General features: G+C 36.4%; 1 protein-coding gene across 5 annotated transcripts in view; it reads right to left on the bottom strand.

The window, feature by feature from the left end:
* The window catches only part of PLEKHA5 (pleckstrin homology domain containing A5), a 167,956-nt gene that overhangs the window by 44,474 nt on the left and 103,885 nt on the right, over window positions 1-19,597 (bottom strand). For 4 of the 5 annotated variants that reach the window (XM_041129585.1, XM_041129586.1, XM_041129587.1 and 1 more), the window contains exons 5-8: window positions 17,110-17,182; window positions 13,229-13,329; window positions 12,184-12,299; window positions 4,054-4,521 (exon numbers count right to left, since the gene is read on the bottom strand). In XM_041129585.1, the coding sequence (XP_040985519.1) occupies window positions 4,054-4,521; window positions 12,184-12,299; window positions 13,229-13,329; window positions 17,110-17,182 (758 nt within the window). Of the gene's footprint in view, window positions 1-4,053; window positions 4,522-12,183; window positions 12,343-12,677; window positions 12,739-13,228; window positions 13,330-17,109; window positions 17,183-19,597 lie in introns of those variants that run through there. The other variant, XM_030040665.1, reaches the window with a different exon arrangement.

The raw sequence follows: 19,597 nt of genomic DNA, 5'->3' as shown, positions 1-19,597 counted from the left end.
CATAAACATTGATTCATTCAACCCTTATCTAAAATTCAGATGAGCACCTCTTAAAGTGTTTTGCAACTGATCACATCTATGATAGATGCTTGCCCGCAGACAACAAAACTGATCTCAAATTGGACATGATTCAGCCCTCAGAGGGCAGCAGCTTCTAGCTACATCCCAGACTAATTCAAACTAAAATCCCTGCCACCACGAGGCACCAGAATCTGAAGACGGCTTTGATTTACTTCAGTGCCACAAAAACATTAAAGAAATGATGTAGGGCAAATGGCAAGGTAAACCAGCATTATGCATGTTAGATGCTTATGGAATAACTATCAAGGAAATTGATGATGGTAAAACCCACTTTTCACTGAAAATAGTTAAGCTGAGTATTTATGATCACCTGTAACATTTTGGAGATGAAAACTGCTATAAAGAGCTTTACATACACAATCTGCTACAGTTTCTGAAGCTTTCTAAGAATTAATGAAGTATTATCTCCATTTTGTAGATTGGACAGCTTTCCATTCTCACAAAAAAAAAAAACAAACCATAAAAAAGGGAAATGGACTCTAAATCCTATTCTTTTGCTGCAAAACCTGCTTAAATACCTCTACATTTCTTCATGTAACATACCATTAAAGATAAGTGCTTTTCTCCATCTCCATATTGAAAAAACAAACAACCAAGACCCTTTTGGGTTCAATTTCTAACTTTCAAAATATTATTTTAGCTATTCACAAATGGGTATGGTGAAGCCTGACGTTTTCAATGAAGATATCCGGTAGCTAGATACACCTCACTCACTGAAGCTCCTCCCCCATTTTATTAATTAAATGGGCAGTGTAATCCTGTTGGCTCCTTTAAATATCCCAGACAACCTGATGAAAAGCTGTCTGAAGTTCTTACTATGTAAAGATAGCAATTTAAAGTCTGCATGCAATTACTTATATTCTAAAACATTTAGGACGATAACATATCCGACTTCTATTGGTAAACCATGAAAACTGTAAAAAGGCCAACTGCCTCAATATTAAGCCTTGTTTTACATCATTTGATAAAATCAAAACAGATTCACCAACGTCCTGTTGATACTTGCAAAAATGTCATTCTAGTCAAACCCAAAGAACAACTTTAGAGAGTACTGCTGCTTATAGCTGCCTCGCACGCAAAGGGAGACTGCTGCAGCCAGTCAAGCAGTCACGCACACTGTGAAGTTGTAAAATATTTCTGCAACTGTCATCACAGAAAGCTCCCTACAAATGTTCCCATGTGAAAAAAAGGCTTCCACATGAGTTTATAGCCTCCTCATAGACACCTTGAGAAGTTGTCTCTAGGATTACTGTTGGGTGGCAATATTGGTTCCGGTGTCCAAGTTGGACTATTTGGGAAAGGAACCTTGCTGCTAAACTTCTAGGGGCTCAGTCCTGCAATGTTATGAACACCCTCAGATCGAAACCTCAAAATAGTCCTTCATCCTGAAGAATGCAAATACCAGCTGGTCCAGAATACAGAACTTCCACATGCAAATCAAGCAAAGGGTGGCAGAGTGAAGATGGAAACCTGGTGCTGTACAGCAGGCATTTATTATTTAGCGTGAAGCTTATATGGGCAAGGTGGGGAGACAGAGTCTCACATCCTGGGTTAGCAGCAACAAAAACCCTCACTTAGTATCACGCAACCCTTCTATATTTTTTTCACATTTGAGAAAGACCACTCAAGTGGACCGCTTTTGGTGAAAACGTTTACTAGTAGCTGACTTGTGCAAAATTAATTCAATAAAATGATACTGAAGTGGAATGTTTTTATTTAAAAAATATTTATTTTTGTTTTTTTTTAAAAAAAGGTTTGTCTTCCTCAAGGCATCAGTTGCTTTTATTTGTGTGGCTCTTGCAAAACTAGATGTCTAGATCCACAGAAATGGCAGATAACAGCTTCAAGAATTAAAAAATTACAATGCCATCATTCTCATCAATTTTGCAGGCAGTCAAATTACTAAGGGGTCAGCCTGTTCCTCTAAAAAATTAGTAGCTTTACAGTGAAGTCTTTTCATTTCATATTGAGGGCAGCTAACAGCTCCTATTTTATATATAGTTATTTAATTAAATCTGTTTGTTAAAAATTTAATATTCTTAAAGAACTAATTTTTTTTTTCAGTCTGACACACCAGAGATAGATACTCAGTTTTGTTCTTCATGATTTCTCTAACACATCAGAGATACTCAGTTTTGTTCTTCATGATTTCTCTAACACATCAGAGATACTCAGTTTTGTTCTTCATGATTTCTCTAACACATCAGAGAGACATATACAATGGATAGCATCTTTGTTAAAAGTCAGCAACTTTTCCCCATTAAGTGAAGACTACTCTTCTCATAAATTCAAGTTATGAGTTGAATAGGACTTACGACAAACAGCCTTACTAGCCTCTCACCCCAACCTTAAGCTTAAACATAAACTGGAGCTTCTTCCTACTCTCATTCACCAACTTCAATTCTACTTAAATTTCTGTCTCCAGCCAGAAACTGGCAATCTGAACAAAAATAAAATTTAAAATTTAAATGAAACCACATTCTAAAGACATCACTATACATTAGAAATTTAGATCATTATTCAAGACCACTTCCACACAAAGCAAAAGAGATAGCTCAAGGCAAATTCTTTTTCAGTTTGCTACTTTTATGTAGAACTGCATTTGAAAGCACACCCTTTGTGCTATCAATGCCACCCTTATTTAAGCAACAAGCATTCTCTATAGTCAAGAATAAAATATTGTTAATTAGTAACATATTGTTAACAGTACTTCTCTCTATTTGATTCCCGCAATGAAATCAGTTTTAGGGGTTTTATGCTTGTTCGCAACTGACAAATGGCACAGCTATTCAAATTTTTACTGTTTTGTTGCAAGTTTTACAGTCCAATTTAAAAAAAATCTAATTGCATCAAAGAGCCTTCTCAGTTCTCATTCCGCAGCATGCATTACAAAATAAATGTCAGGGTGTGCAAGTCGCTGCAAGTTCAAACTTCATCAAACTGCTTATGTGGAGTATTCCATGAAACAACACATTAACAATTCCTAATTATATTTAATGAAGGACTAACGGCAATGAGGAAATGTTCAACCAATACTGGCAAATGTAAATTTTTCAAGTTTTGGCAAAAACTGAAAAGCCCCCAACCGCCATATTTTGAAATTTGCAGAAAACACATTTTCTGAACTTCGTTCTATCTTAAGGTCTTCTCTGTCATCTATCCATACGCAAACTCCCTAATTTCCAGCTCTTCAAAATACCTCCTGTGATAGCATCTCCATACTTCCTATCTAATGTAATATTGAAAACTTTTATATTTTACTTCTAGAACTGCTTGTCTGTAAGCCATCCTGGAAGCAACGTACCTACACTTTTGTCAGACAGAGAAATTGCTGTCGGCACAAGATTCAATATTGTCAATCATTCATACATAATTTTAAAGCTTCATGAATAAGCACTGGAACTCAATATTAGAACTGGGAGATGTTTAATTTCATGAGAAGAGAAGCTTTAAGCATCGTTAGTTAGATTTCTATGACTTATTCTTAGGTAAAGCTTCCCTCTCTCTCTCTCTCTCTTCAATTAAAGCTTGTTTAAAGTTTAAAAGATCCCTGGAATATTTTTAAAGAATTTTAAATAATATACTATTATTACAGAAATTTGCGAACAAAAATGCAGAAGACAGGGCAATTTCAAGAACAGATTTTAAGAGAAAAAAAATTGTTATGATTGATGACACGTCTCTGCTGGGATAGAGAAATTTCTAACACCCAAAAAGGGTTTCTGGCCATTTTTATTTATTAAGTTATTAAACTATTTTAATTTATTAATAATCACTCAAATGTTAATAAAAGCAAAACTTCAATAAATCCGTTCTGAGCAGTCATCCAGGCACTTCTTACAGAGAACAATGAATTATATATTTATGTAATATAGACCAAAACCTAAGGAACCTCAGCAGGATACATGTCTTAGTATTTGCTAGAAAGCCTAGTTAAAAAAAAAAAATAAAAAAAAATTACATAGTACTTACCCTCTTGTTTCCTCCTCTTGTCCTTTTCCTCTTTGTATTTTAATCCATTGTTCCAACTGCAGCATTGAATTAGTTCTCTGCATAACTCGTTCAGACTCCATATGTGACTGGACCACATTGTGCTGACCTCCATCTCCAGTGTCTGCCAGGACAACACCAACAGCTTTATTCTCAGACCCGTTTAAATGAACTGGTCTAAAGTGTCCAGCCTGAATCGTGCTTATGGGTAAAGTCCTGTATTCGGATCCCAAAGGATTTAGCTTTACACTGTTAATTTTCGTTAGTGGTTTATCTTGCCCAACTTTCTGGAATCCGTATTTTTCAGCTTCCAAAGCTTTCTTCTCCTCATTTTTGTTCACCTCCTTGTTTTTCTGGTTATTTTGTGCCTCTGGCTTAATTAGCACCCGATGGTTTGAAATATTATTTGCCTCTCGAGGTGGTGTATTTTCAGTGGTTAACTTCTCTACTCTGGAAAGGAATATATGACAAGCTATAATATCAACAAAACATTCATTTAAAAATAGTAAAAAATGACAAGTGAATATACTGGTGTTTATCAGGTTTATTTCAATGAATCCCTGTCCAGATATTTTACACTTATATCTTGTGTTTGAGAGAAAAATCCAGGACATATTTTCACAATAATCAAGGATAGGGGTTTTTTTTGTTGTTGTTTTGGATTTTGTTTTGTTTTGGGGGGTCATGGTGGTGTTTGGTTTGGTTTTTGGGTTTTGTTTGGTGTTTTTTATTTTTTGTTTGTTTGGTTAGTTTGGGGGGTTTTTTTGGTTGGTGAGTATAAGTATTTTTTCTTCCACGCTTCTCTATTTCTTTGCTATTTTAAAAGCATTTACAACATAGGGTAAGTTTTTTAAGCTAAATTCCAATTAACCCCCTAGAAAAAATGTGCACAAGAAGAAATAAAGCCAGAGTCTGAAAAATAGGATGTTCAGTTCCTGGAGGGCTGGACATTCAACAATAAAAATATTCAGTGGCTCTCCAAGCGCTACAGCTTCCAGATGTCAACAGCCTGAAATTCAGATGATTTCTAAAGCCATCTTTAAAAATGGTACCAGATTACATTGCTGACCAGCTTGTGATTCACAATACTGCTGAATTTAACATATAATGAGCTCCTTTAAAGAAAGCAAACAACTTTTCATGGTCATGGGCATCAATTAGGTTTTGCTGGTATGTTATCACTTTGGCTGGCACACATTTTGTGGAAAATAACTGTGGCTTCCCTAATTTTAAGGGAGAAAATAGCTGCTGACTTAGGGAACTGTACCACAAAAATAATGATATTTTTAGAACAGTTACTGCTTTACAGTACTTACACAAGTACTCAGTGTATGCAGTTCTATTAGCTATCTTCTTTTTAAAATTTCAAAGTGTCAAGAAGCTGTATCATTTTCTGTACTGGGACATAAACTGAACATCCAGCTCAGATAGTGACTTTTTTTTTTTTTCCAGTTTACTAGGAAAAAAAAAAAAAACAAACCAACAACCCAAACCATAAAATGTTTTGATCAACATTTTTTGGTATGGGAGGAAAGAAGAATCTTAATTCTTTAAGAATACATCTCTGTATAAAACCAAAGCAAGAACAAATCTTTATTTTAAGATGATGTCAAATTAACCTTTCACACTGTTTGGCATCTTTTTGGAAATGTATTATTCAGCTTTATAACTGTGTCCAGTTCAAATGCCTAATCCATGTGTAAAAAGGCCATCACACACACAACTGACCAAGAGCACAAGTATAACCACTCCTCTGAAAAATACTCTAATTCCGAGTAGACAAACTACATATAGCTGTAAGCATTTTGCTTACCCCATCTTGACCAACAGGCTTACATGTCCAACAAGTCTACACTTCCCCAACAGATTATTTAAGCCATGAATTCCCAACAGGCCAACAACTATTTAGGACAGAACCCCAGCAAATACATAAAGGACTAAAAACTGTTAAGGTCCTTATAAAATTCTACCCACTGCTAATAGTACTGGACACTTAATTTCAAAGGCACCTCCCATTACCACCCTACTCTTGCTATGAATTCTCCATGATGTGAAAGGAATCCAGAGACTCCTACCTTGACAAGTACACCATTTCAAACATATCAGTCAGAAACAGCAAGACATCAATGTCTTCTGCATACTGTGCCTGAATTAGAATGAAATGCTCATGCACTTTGCATGTTAACAAGGGGTGTGACTCTTTTCCCCCGAGCCTCTTCCTGACATAGTTGTGATGATCCCAATCTCTTCTTGATACTTCATAATGTTATAGAAGTCCTCCAAAATTCACTCTATTAATATAAGTAGCTCAAAATAGTCCTTTTCTTTCAGTGATTATTCCTGAGCTGCCGATGTGAAAGCGTACACACACGTCAAACGTATTGCAAATGGAAACATTCCTACCAATAATCCAACATGAATGTCTCTTTGGCTATATGCATCAGCATTATTTTTAAACACAATATTTTTTCTCATACATCACTATTAAATGCAGAGGTTAGATACATCTGATGTCTTCTGCTAGCAGAAAGGAAAGGGTAATATTTCTGCCACATAACTTTCAGAGAAAGAAAATCTCTATGTAGAACCAGTTTTTATGTAGAATTTTGCGGGGAAGGACATGTGGTGGAACTGCCATACCTACATCACCTTTTCTATAATTTCCAAGTATCAGCAAAGAAATGCTATGATTGTCTCCTACTACAATTTAAGTGAGGTGTTTTGTTTTTATTTTTTTCCCCCAAGACTTTAAACCGTTCCTAAGACTAAACATTTCTGCCTAGGTTCCTCCTCAAGGTTATGGAAGAAAACTGGATCACCTCCTCCCTCCCACCTCGGAAGTACCCAGTGTTCTACCACAAACTGACGGAATTCCCTAAACAGGAAAGCGAATGGAAAACTCCATTTCCCACAACTAGCAAGTCAAAAAAGGGTGTTAAAAATTCAGTTTTCAGCCAGCACTCAAGAGTTTACAAATAAATGTAAGGACTACTTTGCAAATAATCCTAAACATGGGCATTAATATATGCAACATGCCTTAATAATACCATCTACCCCCTTATATAGCTTTTTATGTCAATCTTTTCTCAAGATACTTTACAGCAGAGAAGCAGTTGCCATTTTACAGATGGAAAGTCTGTGGTGCAGAGGGAGAGTGGCATCTCTAAGGACATTCATCAGATATGTGGCAAGACTTGGCACAGTGTTCGATTCACACTATCATACTACTTTCCACTGTCTGTCTTAATTAAAAACCAACAAACTCCAAAATCACAGAGTTGTTTTTCCATGCAATCTCTATGCTGTATCACTCGTTTCTATGGTTATACACAGCAGAGCCAAGCATTTATATTTAACATTCTTTGCGATGGTGTAGAGGCTGAATGACTGACTTTCAAGTAGACTTCTGGGCTCTCCTTTAACTTTGTGCTTCAAATCAGTCAGCCCAGTGTGAGCAAGAGACCTCTTCCCACAGCAAAGGATCCAAATGGGAAAGAATTATCAGAAACTAATAGGTAAACATAAGAAACATAAATCCATAATTATATTTGGCTCCATATTTATATTTAGCTCTCAAAAACATATTCAACAAAACTTGCAGGGTATTTTGAGGACGGGAGAGGGAAAAGACGAAGAGAATGAGCACTTTCAGCATATACTGAATGCAATTTATAGTTCTCTACAACCAAACAGGAATAATATGTATGGAAGAGTAATGCAGGAAAAGTACTATTTTCTGCTGGTTTATATAAACAAAACAATTCTGAAAGGGTTGGGTGGGGGGCATGTAATTAAGTTTCAGATGGACATGAGGACTGTGATTTAATAAAGCCAGGCAGAGGCATTTGAAAAGAAAAAGCCATTTTTTCCAAACCCAGCAACGTCAGTAAACCCCCACTGTGGATGTCGCTATGCTAACAAGCGCTTTTTTGGCAGCTTAGCTTATGCTGTTCAGGGAAAGTAGCTACACTAGGAGGAGGAAAAAAAAGTAAAATATCTTTTCTTAGTACATGCTGCATCACTCAGAAGAAACAAAGGCTCTAGCACACACAGCTGACAGTGAAAGGACAGAAAAATGATGCTCTTAAACATGGGAGAGTAGAGAAATCAGCATTTAGGGTAAAAATGATAAATCAGTATGTTGGTGGATATTAGCATCTACAAACGCAAGTAAGCAATCAGTACTCATAGATACAACTTAACTGTGGTCTGCAGTGATACAACATGGAGTAAGATGTTTTGCTAATTCAGAGAGGTTGTTTGAGATCGTATTTTGAGTCATAGGGTTAAATAATTCCTCACTGACTAAAGTATTTGTGCTTAATTATTTTGATAGGTCTCTCAGTACATTATTAAACTTGAATTTACTATCTAGGTAAAATTAAAACAAAAATGTTTAGAAAGGAGTAATTACAGTTAAGTCAATAAGACCAAATAATATTTGTTCTTCCCTGCAGTTATACATCAGAAAGGAATTGTTCTGCTGTGACTGCAGATCAGTTCTAAAAGAAATGGTTATGTTTTTATTTTCTCACCTCAGTATCTCATTTCTGTATTATGTTGCTAACTAGATGTTGAAAGTAAGAATATTTTATGGAAAGACGGACAACCCCCCCACCCCCTGCCCAGGTTAGTGTTTTAAATATTCCTTTTGTCTTTTCTCTCAAAGGAACTCACATACTCAGAAAAATAAAGATACAAATTGTAGCTCTGAAATTATTTAAAGCTGAAACATTCAATTTAACAGACTGTTGGGTTTGGCTTTCCAGAGTATCATAAGCAGTGAAGTACCTTGACTTCTAGATTTAAAGAACTATACTGTAAAAACTCTGACTTATCATTGGGCTTTTTATATTAATAAGCACTTAAGAGTGGTTCAACACCAGCTTGCGTAGATATTTAAGGAATTAAGTTCTTAATGACTATAGCTATTGTAAGTATCCAGTCTGTTAGAAAACTGTATTCAGTACAATGTTAGAACGTCTAGAAAAAACAGAAGTGAGAAACAAAGGTACTGGCTGAATTTGACTGAACCAAAATCATTTATGCTTAGAGCTATGTGCATGCCAAACTTTAGGCTACTTAGAGATGAGGTAATACAATACTTAATAGTTAACAGATTTTTACAGGGAAGAAACAGTATTTCTTCTGGATAAGATCATATCCTGCTACATGGTTCATTTTAAGAACTGGTTTGATAGCCAAAAGATGGATTCTTTAGAAAACAGATGTCTGAAGGATTTTCTTCCTTATTATAGCTAACAGACACAAAAGTCTTTTAGACTTCACTGGTCTTGAAATGTTATTTTCTCTGAAGTAATTATTTCAAGACTACTAACAAACTTTTAATAGAGGTCACATCTACTTCTGTTTCATTCTGAGGTTTCTCGCCTGAATTAAAACAACAAGATGGTGTAACATAAGTCACTTTTCTTGTTGCTTTTCTAACACTTGTTTTGGCTGTTGGCACGCCCGTTCTGCCTGTGATATCCAGGCAGAAAACCACTGCTTTTGCTGCCGAGTGCTTTTCTACTCATTTAGTGTGCTACAGATTCACCAAGGAGTCTGATAAGCACCAAAAGCAATGCAAGGCAGATCGCAGGTGCATGTATAGCTGGATGAAAGGCGTAAAATAAGTTCAGCTGGATTGGGACTCCCCACTGTTGGCCTATACGCTGCCAAACACCTGAGATAGGCAGACGTCAATGCAGCTGACAGAAGGGGGTAGGAATGCATGGCCAAGCATTTCAGGAGCTGGAACACCCTTCGTGGCAGTGGACTGCACATCCATCTTATTAGAGCCGCCGTGGCACTGCAGCCTAGAAGGACGACCCGCCTGCAATGGAGCTCACGACGTGTCTTCGTAGGCTCTGAGGCAGCTACCTTGACTGTACAGCTGCATTAATGAACTGCACAAAAGAGCTGATATTTACATAAACATTTTAGATTGCTTCCTATGTTAAAAGAAATGTCACAAGTAATAACATAACATCTGTCTATATAATTTACTAAGTATCTTCTATAGAGCATTGACTATTACGGGAGAGACTATGAAGACGACACTTATTAAGGAGGCTCTGTCAAACGGAGATGCACTTTTTTCGCGCTAATTTTTTTTTCTACTACAAAGATGTCCTCTTCAAACGTTCAGTCTTCACAGTATTGCAAATATCAAATGAAGGTCATTTCACTGGTTCAAAAAAAGAGTCAGAATGACTCACTTCAGTATTATTCCCCCTATGAAGCACTTATACAATCAATACATGATTTTTGTTAGAAGTTAAGTGGGTCTGATTTGGTTTAATCATTTCTCCATCTGTAAGCTACCACAGCTAACTGCAATACACTTACAATGCGAACCAAAACTGATTTTTCAGATTAAGTTTATTATTCACTAAGCTAAATGAAACATTTTTTGTAAAGTAACTTCATTCTTTTAAGAGCAATCTCTTAAAAGCTCTGAACAGAGGAAGTAAAAGGTGAAAATGCTATTAAGTGTCTACTTGCTTATGCTCAAATTCACTCTGCTCTTCCCTTTCCCATAACGAGGAGGGTTACAGAAGACAAAAACCATAAAATCTTCATATATAATATGAAATCATACATAATCAGATCAAATTTCATTGTGGTAATTGGACCTACCACTCCTCCTTTCTATAAGCTGAAATCTTTTATTTTCAGTAATTTTGGGAAAAACACACATGACCCCTGAGAGCTTGAAGCACATGTGTTATTTTTTCAAAGTACAGAGAACAACGTATTTTTTCTGTTAAGCTATTTCACTATGCTGTCCAATGCAGAGAATTAAATACTTCATATATGATCTCTATAGTTAAAGGATCTTGGAGATGAAAGCTAAGATTTCAACCTTTTGTTTAAGATTAGTCACTAAAAAGTTGCACAGGTGCAAATTTAAAAGTGTTCTCATTTACTGTTAGCCTTCTGAATGTCCTGTAGATTGGTGTAAATAAAAGCTTCATTACGTTTGACTAAGAAGCTCACAAAACATTAAAACATGTAACATTAAAAGTGTCTAATCATTCTGCATTCCATTTTATGCTTCTGCCAGCACCATACTGGAACATGGGATATAGAAATGCCAGGAACAAGTTAAGAGGAATGACTTGCATTAGCAAGGCAAAATTCAGAAAGATTGCTTGTAATTTAACGACAAGTTGAATGTGCTTACTCTTCTGCAAAAATTGTACCTTTTCCTTCTTTGGTACCTGTGTCTATGCAATTTTTTTTTTTTTTTTTTTTTTTTAACTTAAAATTTCTCAGCATTGCTACCATTCATTTAGCTCCAGTGTAGCAAGAACTAACAGAGTGCAGAATAGATCAAGTGACAGCAGCCATCAGCAATAACTTCTGTGCCATCAATAATGAGAAGCTTCTAAATTTTCAACTGATGAGGTTTCCATTATAGATGCCATGGAGCTGACCCAAGGGACCACATTCAGAGAGAAAACAATTCTTACTGGGTAGGCAGCAGCAGACAATATTCAGTTTCTGAGAACACAAGGCTTCCAGTGATAACTCGCTTTTCTTTGTCAACACATGGATACATAAAGGATAAGGCTCCAGATTAGGTAAGTATAAATTTGATGACAGGTTAATGATGAACAAGAATTGCTCCCCACAGGTTGCCCATAGGCACAACTGTTTAATTTAGCCAGAAACTACAGTTGTGAATTTGAGACTTAGACAGGTTTAAGCCAAAGGCTACCACCAGTTGAGCTGCTATTGCTATTCAGTCAGGAGGGTTGGGGAAGACAAACATGCCTGCACATAGTATTTTGTCTTCTTTTGGACTTCTTTTGATGCTGCTGGCTAAAGGAAACAGTCTTTTTTTTTTTTTTTTTTTTTTTTTTTTTTTTTTTTTCTTCTAGCCCCTTACGCTCAAGGCATCCATATTCAGAACAGAACTTAGTCTATTTTTACCACTTCAAAATTTTATCCAACTTTGTTAAATTAGTAAGGGGTCTTCAATATAAGGAGAAATTACTTCAGCCAACTTACATTCTATTCTAAGGTATACTCTTTCATTTAAATAAATCAAACTAAATATGAAAAAGAAATACAGTGTGCCACTGTTTTGTCAATCCACACTACCTTTTCACAGGTTCTGTCTGCACAAGTGCTGCATCTGTCATGGCTTTCATCCACAGTTCCATTTCCTTCCCTGTATCTGTGCAGAAATAATAGGTCCTCATGTTTGGATGAGCTGCCTGATTGGAAATGACATGGTCATTGCAATAAAAATATAAGATCCTGTAAAAGAAAAGAGGCAAATAATGTTACTGTATACTCACTCTAATGTTTTCTATAATAAGATTTCTGCAAATAATATTATCAGAAAAAACATCAGAAGGAATACTTCAATGTTTGTCTGTCACTGCATTCATATTTTCAAAATAATTCCCTACAATTTTCAATCATAGCTGCTTCTTCATTAGTACGCTCAATAAAAAGCCCTTAAATTTCTTCAAACTATTAAAAACTATCTTGACTAGTCATTAATGTAAATTATATTAATTATTATAAATAAGATTTTGGCATAGATTTTTGCAGTCTGAATGATACAGTAAGTTTTAATTTGTACTTACCATAGTAAATAAACGATGTGTTGCTTAGGAGGCCAAAAGAAGAGCCAAAAGGAGCTCATAAAACAACAACAACAACAACAACAAAAAGTCAAGAGAACATATTTAGCAGTGTGATTTATATCATGATTAAAAACATTAGCTGTGAAACACTCCTAACAATGATTCATGTAATATTATGATTCAATTGATAATAAAACCTTATTTTTATTTCTATGTAAAGATACTTTGTATCTAAAGAACTTTAATTAGTGGGATACGTCCAGCTGCAGATGCATCTACAATTCTAAACAAACACACAGTATTTAAGATCCATGAACTAAAAATAAAAGACTAATAAGAAGTGATATTCATCCATTTTCTCACTCTGATAGTTACGTCTATAGTTACATCAGGCTAAATACCTGAATCCTCTGCTACTGTATCATGCAAAAATCAGTCTCAGAAGCTGTTTGTCAATCCTCTTTTGCATAACTACTCAGTAAAATGAGTTCTGATCACTAGGCTATTATGCTTTCAGACATAAAATTAAACTGAAAAATTGATTCCCTTACCTTGAAGGCATATTTGCGGTTAATATGGTCCTCAGCAGAAAGCACAGATATCTGAAAACTAGGTAGAAGGATGCTACCTAGTATTCCTTCTTCCTTCTCATCTGTGAATAAATAGTCTTTGATTAGAGAAACAAAGTGTTTTGACACATAATACTTTTATTCAGACACTTCAGTGAAACTCTGTATTTAACAACACAAGACCACTACCAAGAAGTTTACCTCAGAAGAAAATGCATCAGAGAATCAGAAAGCCAGACTGATTTGTTACGCAGGTGTCTGTACACAGTCTCAGAAGCGTGCAGACCACAAGAGCAATCGTGCAGCCCCTCTCTGCCAACACACACCACGGGACCTGTACCGCACAAGTGTGTGCCCCCAAAAACCTGCTAAGCACCGTGAAATCTCGGCCACCTGAAAACGGCCACCTTTGACTTTTTCCCAAGATGGACAAGCATAATCTGCCCCCCCCCCGCCCCCAAGTGTGCTAGTTTGCAAAGTTGAAGCACATGAGCTACCTTACGGAATCTGCCTTGTGCAAAACACCACGAGCGGATATGCCTAGAGTTTTTCTGGGGATCAGTGCTCACCTGCATATGAGTTCAAAACTGAAAAGCAGATGGAAGTCAAGCCTCTAATTCAGTGACAAGAACAATACTTGCTATCTATTGCCTGCTCAGTAAAAATTGCAAATGCCTATGAGAGCAGAAGTATTTTAAAATACTGCTTCTGATTGTTGGCCTCAGAGAAAATTTGCACATTCTTCTTACGATATTGGGCATATCAAGCTACAAGTTTTTATAATTCCCATGAAGAGTTTACACTCAGTTACATTCTATTTGTAAGAATGGATATGTTTCAGATAATTTGTAAAAAACAAACACTCCCCCCAAACAAACACCCTTTTTTCAGAACCTTGTTTTACATAAAATTTTAGAACAATACATTGTAATAATAAGTTGACATTTTAATTGGGAACCACAACCAGCTCTTAAATCCAATTATACTTTAATAAAGGAATAATTGGATGCAATTCACAAAGTCAATCTTAATTCTATTTCAGATACAGAACTTCTATTTACAACCAGTATTTTAGGACAGTCCCCCATAACACTTCCCTTAGTTGAAGATACTGCCCACAACAAATGACTATGTATCTATGAAATTAAGATGAAAACATAGATATTCCAAAGTTTCAAGCATGGAAAATTAATAGCTACAATTAAAATACATGTAAACAGCACAAAAGAACTCCCTCTCATACACAGATTTACAAATCTTTTCCCGGTTCTCATTTACTCACTAAATTCTGAAAAGCCACAACTTTCATTTAAGTTATTCATATGGGGAAAGCTCTGCCAAGCCATTTTAGTATTACATGACATGTTAGATGTAAAAACTATGCTTTCTTGGATAGTAATTTAATTGGAGAACCGACCATAAAATTATTCTGATTAAAAGGTAGAAAAGAAATGAAGGGAGTGGATTTACTTTCAGGTACTCAACTGTACTCATAAGTAAGCCTGAATCCATCCCACCTTCCCCTCTCAAATATTTACTCCTTGCTAGCCCCACACATGAAAAAAATCTGCCTTTTTTTCCCTGTCCCAAAACGCACAGCAAATGTTGGGGTTCACTTTATTTGGACTGCTGTTTGGGGGAAAAATTCCCTTCTTCTGCTAGATTACACTTTGACTTATTACTGAGTCACACCCACTAGTGCCATATAAAAGCATTAAGCATTTTTGTTCCACTGAACAGCTGCATGTCTGGAGGACTTTAGTCTCTGTTAAAGACATACTGCTACATTCCATTTCCAGATTTTAAAAATGTGTTTCCAATCAGACTAGCTTTTATCTACACATTACACTGTACCATACCCATCTTTACTTGTATGCTGTGTATGAATAATACAAGAGAAAAACAGCAGATCTTCTCTCTAGCTCTAAGATCTTTTATTTGTTGCAACAATAACCTTCCAATATGAAAGCAGGCAGTCTTTTATCCCTCCGTGAAACAGAAAAACAGTATTCTCTAAGCTCCAAAAAAATACAATGAAATCATTTTTCTTTTCATCTATAAATTAGATTTAAGCTGCTAACATTGTAACACAACTGTAAAAGTTCAGTAAGATTTGCTAACAAAACCAAAAAACCACCCCCCAAAACCCCAACAACCACAATCGCACAAACAGAAACACTGTTTGTGATCTGGGAATAAGCGCATGGCTCCCCCCTTTCCATTTTTTCAATATCTGAGACAGAATTAACAAAAATGTAAAAGCACATGTTTTAGAGAGCAAGTTTTTTATATTTTAGTAGTCATTTCTAATACCTTTAAGACTATCACTATACATGTTTAATTACAGTTTATCTGCTTTAACTGCTTTCTGTTAAGTGAGTGATAGCTAAAAGCTAAGTTTATCATGTAAACAATTTAGACTATTCTGCTTGTATTTCAGCTTATTTGGCACACTGACATGTAGAAATGAAAAAGTAAGATTATAGAGCTGTTTCGATTTATTTTATTTGTTGTTGGTTTTGCTTATTGCTTTCTGTTTTATTTTGAGGTACTTCATGTGCAGTGCTTTAAGTCAATTTAATTTGTTCTTAAGGCAGCTACAAAGCAGCATTGTCTTTAGGCCCTTTGGAAGGCAGAGCCTGAAGACTTTTTTAAACAAGAAAACCCTATAAAAGCACAGAGTATATAATGACCACTTAATTAAACGCAGTGTAACTGTATCACAATCAATGTCTCCATGACTGAAATTATAGCCTAATTTTGACTCAGCAGTGGTTTACCCAACATCTATACTTCTTGGGGTAAAGAAACAAAGCCTAATGATTATATTTCAATAATTCAGAATTTGTTAACTAAAACAGTTAAACAGTTACAGAGCTTTTAAGTTTCATGACCTGATTTGTCTTGATTAGATTAGAATCATGCTGCACTTTAACAGAACAGCATTTTAAAGTCATCAGTCACTGCTTTCAGCATCACCAGCATCAACATCGCTCCTACTAGTTCTAAAGTCTCATCCTAAACTGAAACCCTTTTTATCCTTCATCTGTAGTTAAGGCTGTAGATGGCCTTAACTGTTTATCTTCCTCTATTTTGCCATGCTTTACAATGTTCTTTGCTCGCAGCCTCCTTTAAACTATTACGGTTGTACACCTTATTTCAGGATTGAATACATTTCCATATGCACAAATCCCATTTGCTTATCCCCTCAGGAGCACTACATTTAATAATCTGTAATGGTGAAGGAATCAGTTTTCTAACATACATATCTCCAGACTAGAATTATAAGCAGCTAATTTTTCCTATGTAAAATAAGTCTGATGTAGCTACATAAGGGTACTAACAGATTTCTTTGTTCCAAATACAGCAGAGACTTCTACTGATATGGAATTAGACAACATTTCACTTTATAAGTATTCAAGAACACTGATTAGATTCCCAAAAGGCATATATATTCTCTTTATCATTCCAAAGGCAGAGTTTCAGCTCCCCCACAGTATCCCTTTCCTATCCTCATTTCAGTTACTTAGTTTGCATGAAAAATCAGATTTAACCTGGCATATCAAGTTCCTAGCAACAGAAATAGTGAGAAAACTACAATACAGAATTTAATAAAAGAGGTGGCTGTGAATGGGTTTGCCCTTGGAGCATACCTGACAAGCAGGAAGCAATTATGTGAAAGTGGTAATTAAGAAAGAAAAAAAAAAAAAAAAAAGTAGCAGGCCTGGATATTGACAGCTATACAACTACTTTAATCCATTAAATTAAGTAGCAGCTTCTTCTTTCTTACATTTGAGTCGTGTGTCAAAATTTATCTGCTTCCAGTAAAACTAGCAAACAAAGCTCTCCTGAGTGGAACTTACCTCTGTAATAGAAGAGACACAGATCTGAGAGCACAAACCACCGTTTCTTCCACAACTTCATTCCAGTGCTATCCTGTATTAATCAAAGTGATCAAGTAAGAACTTTCAAACTGTTAACAGCAATAGTTCATAAAGTAAACCAGGTAATACATAACTGTGGTGTGTGCTAGTAGTTCATTTTCTTGGCTAAGATATTTTAAGTATCTTTGACTTCTCATCACAGACTTGACACTGCAAACAAAGATCATAGCCCAGGAAGCCTAAAGTTAACATGATTCAAGAACAGGAGCCAATTATTTTAGCATGCTAGAGACTACATTCTACAGTTAACCAAAAAAAATGTATACTTTTTTTTTTAAAAAGGAAAAGAGCAAGGTAATAATTGGGGTACATCCTCCTTTGTTTTCTGAAGAAACTCTCTGCTGAGCTTCATCTTCTACTACCACTCATATCTAGAGGAAATTTCTTTCCCAAATAAAGTTTATTCATAAAGCAATTTCATTTTCTTTTATGCTTATAACCAATTTACACTGCACAACTCAGAATGAAAGACTGCCACCACTACTGCAGTGTAAATAAGCCAGAGCATTGCAGCACGCACATCCTAGTAGAATCAGATTTAATAAATATGTTAATCTGTTCCAGGAGGAAAAGTACATGTGAATTATCAATATTCTTGTAGGAAATAGGTTTTGTGACAACCAAGAAGAGGGATTCTATAATGAAAAACTGTGGGGTGGGGTGGATTTGTTTTTTGGAGTTCTTTGGGGTTTTTTTTTTTGAGAAAATTCAGCATAATGTTTAGCATCATATTTCAAGCTCTGCTCTTCTTGGGGTGAGGAAAGTGAGCTGAAGGTGGGAGAAGAAAGGGTGAAGCAAGCATTAGCTAGGAAATATTATTCAGAAAAAGTTAAAAACATCCTTTGCTACAAACATTTTCATAAATAGAATAACTAAACACTTTATAGCACCTTCCTTCTGAGGACCTCAAAGTGGTTTAACAAACACTAATGAAGTCTGGAAGCACTGCCCATAACAGTCAGCTCCTATTTCCCAGCTGGAAAGGCAGACACGAGGAGGGGAGGCTGCCTTCCTCACCTCACTGACAAGGTCACTGACTCTGTAGTGGATTAGGATGCTGAACCCCTGCCCAAAGGACACTGGCCATAAAAATCAACTGTACGATGTGAAAATCCCCAAACTTCTTCAGTATAAAGGATTATCACTAACCCTCAGACAGACTTTCTGAAGAGGCTGTTATGCAACGTCACTGTCCTAGTTTCAGCTGGGATAGAGTTAACTGTCTTCCTAGTAGCTGGTATGGTGCTATGTTTTGAGCTCAGTATGAGAAGAATGTTGATAACACCGATGTTTTCAGTTGTTGCTTAGTGTTTAGACTAATGTCAAGGATTTTTCAGCTTCTCATGCCCAGCCAGCGAGAAAGCTGGAGGGGCACAAGAAGTTGGCACAGGACACAGCCAGGGCAGCTGACCCAAACTGGCCAACCGAGGGTATTCCATACCATGGGACGTCCCATCTAGTATAGGAACTGGGAGGTGGGGGCGGGGAATCACCGCTGGGGGACTAGCTGGGTGCCGGTCGGCGGGTGGTGAGCAATTGCTCTGCGCATCATTTGTACATTCCAATCCTTTCATTATTGCCGTTGTCATTTTATTAGTGTTATCATTATCATTATTCGTTTCTTCTTTTCTGTTCTATTAAACTGTTCTTACCTCAACCCATGGGTTTTGCTTCTTTTTCCCGATTTTCTCCCCCATCCCACTGGGTGTGGGGGGGGGAGTGAGTGAGCGGCTGCGTGGTGCTTAGTTGCTGGCTGGGGTTAAACCACGACAGTCACATTTATCCCATCACTCAAAAACACCAACAGGTTTCTACGCAGCCACGTGTAAAAATTCTGCCAGCAATTAGACAAGCTAGGAATGATCTTTTAGCCTTCTTCAGACATAGCAGAGGCGCACACAAAATGACTGTGTGCTTCTCATATTTTAAATTCTTTCCTATTTTAAAGTACATCCTTTCTGTATCAGTGGATTTACTAATTATTGTTTCCTCTTTATTGTGATTATGTCATAATATGGTAACAGTATGTTCACAGTAAACACCTTCCAAAAAAAGAGTTGACTCCGGACTTAAAAATTAGTAGAAAAATGACAGAATGTCGTGGTTTAACCCCAGCCAGCAACTAAGCACCACGCAGCTGCTCACTCACTCCCCCCCCACCCAGTGGGATGGGGGAGAAAAATCGGGAAAAGAAGTAAAACTCGTGGGTTGGGAGAAGAACGGTTTAATAGAACAGAAAAGAAGAAACGAATAATGATAATGATAACACTAATAAAATGACAACAGCAATAATGAAAGGATTGGAATGTACAAATGATGCACAGTGCAATTGCTCACCACCCGCCAATCGATGCCCAGCTAGTCCCTGAGAAGCGATCCCCCTGCCCTCACCCCGCCCAGTTCCTAT

This window comes from Aquila chrysaetos, chromosome 17, assembly GCF_900496995.4.
Source record: "Aquila chrysaetos chrysaetos chromosome 17, bAquChr1.4, whole genome shotgun sequence".
Lineage (NCBI taxonomy): Eukaryota > Metazoa > Chordata > Aves > Accipitriformes > Accipitridae > Aquila > Aquila chrysaetos.
The sequence above is the reverse complement of the archived record's forward strand: the minus strand, read 5'-3'. Positions and strand labels throughout refer to the sequence as shown.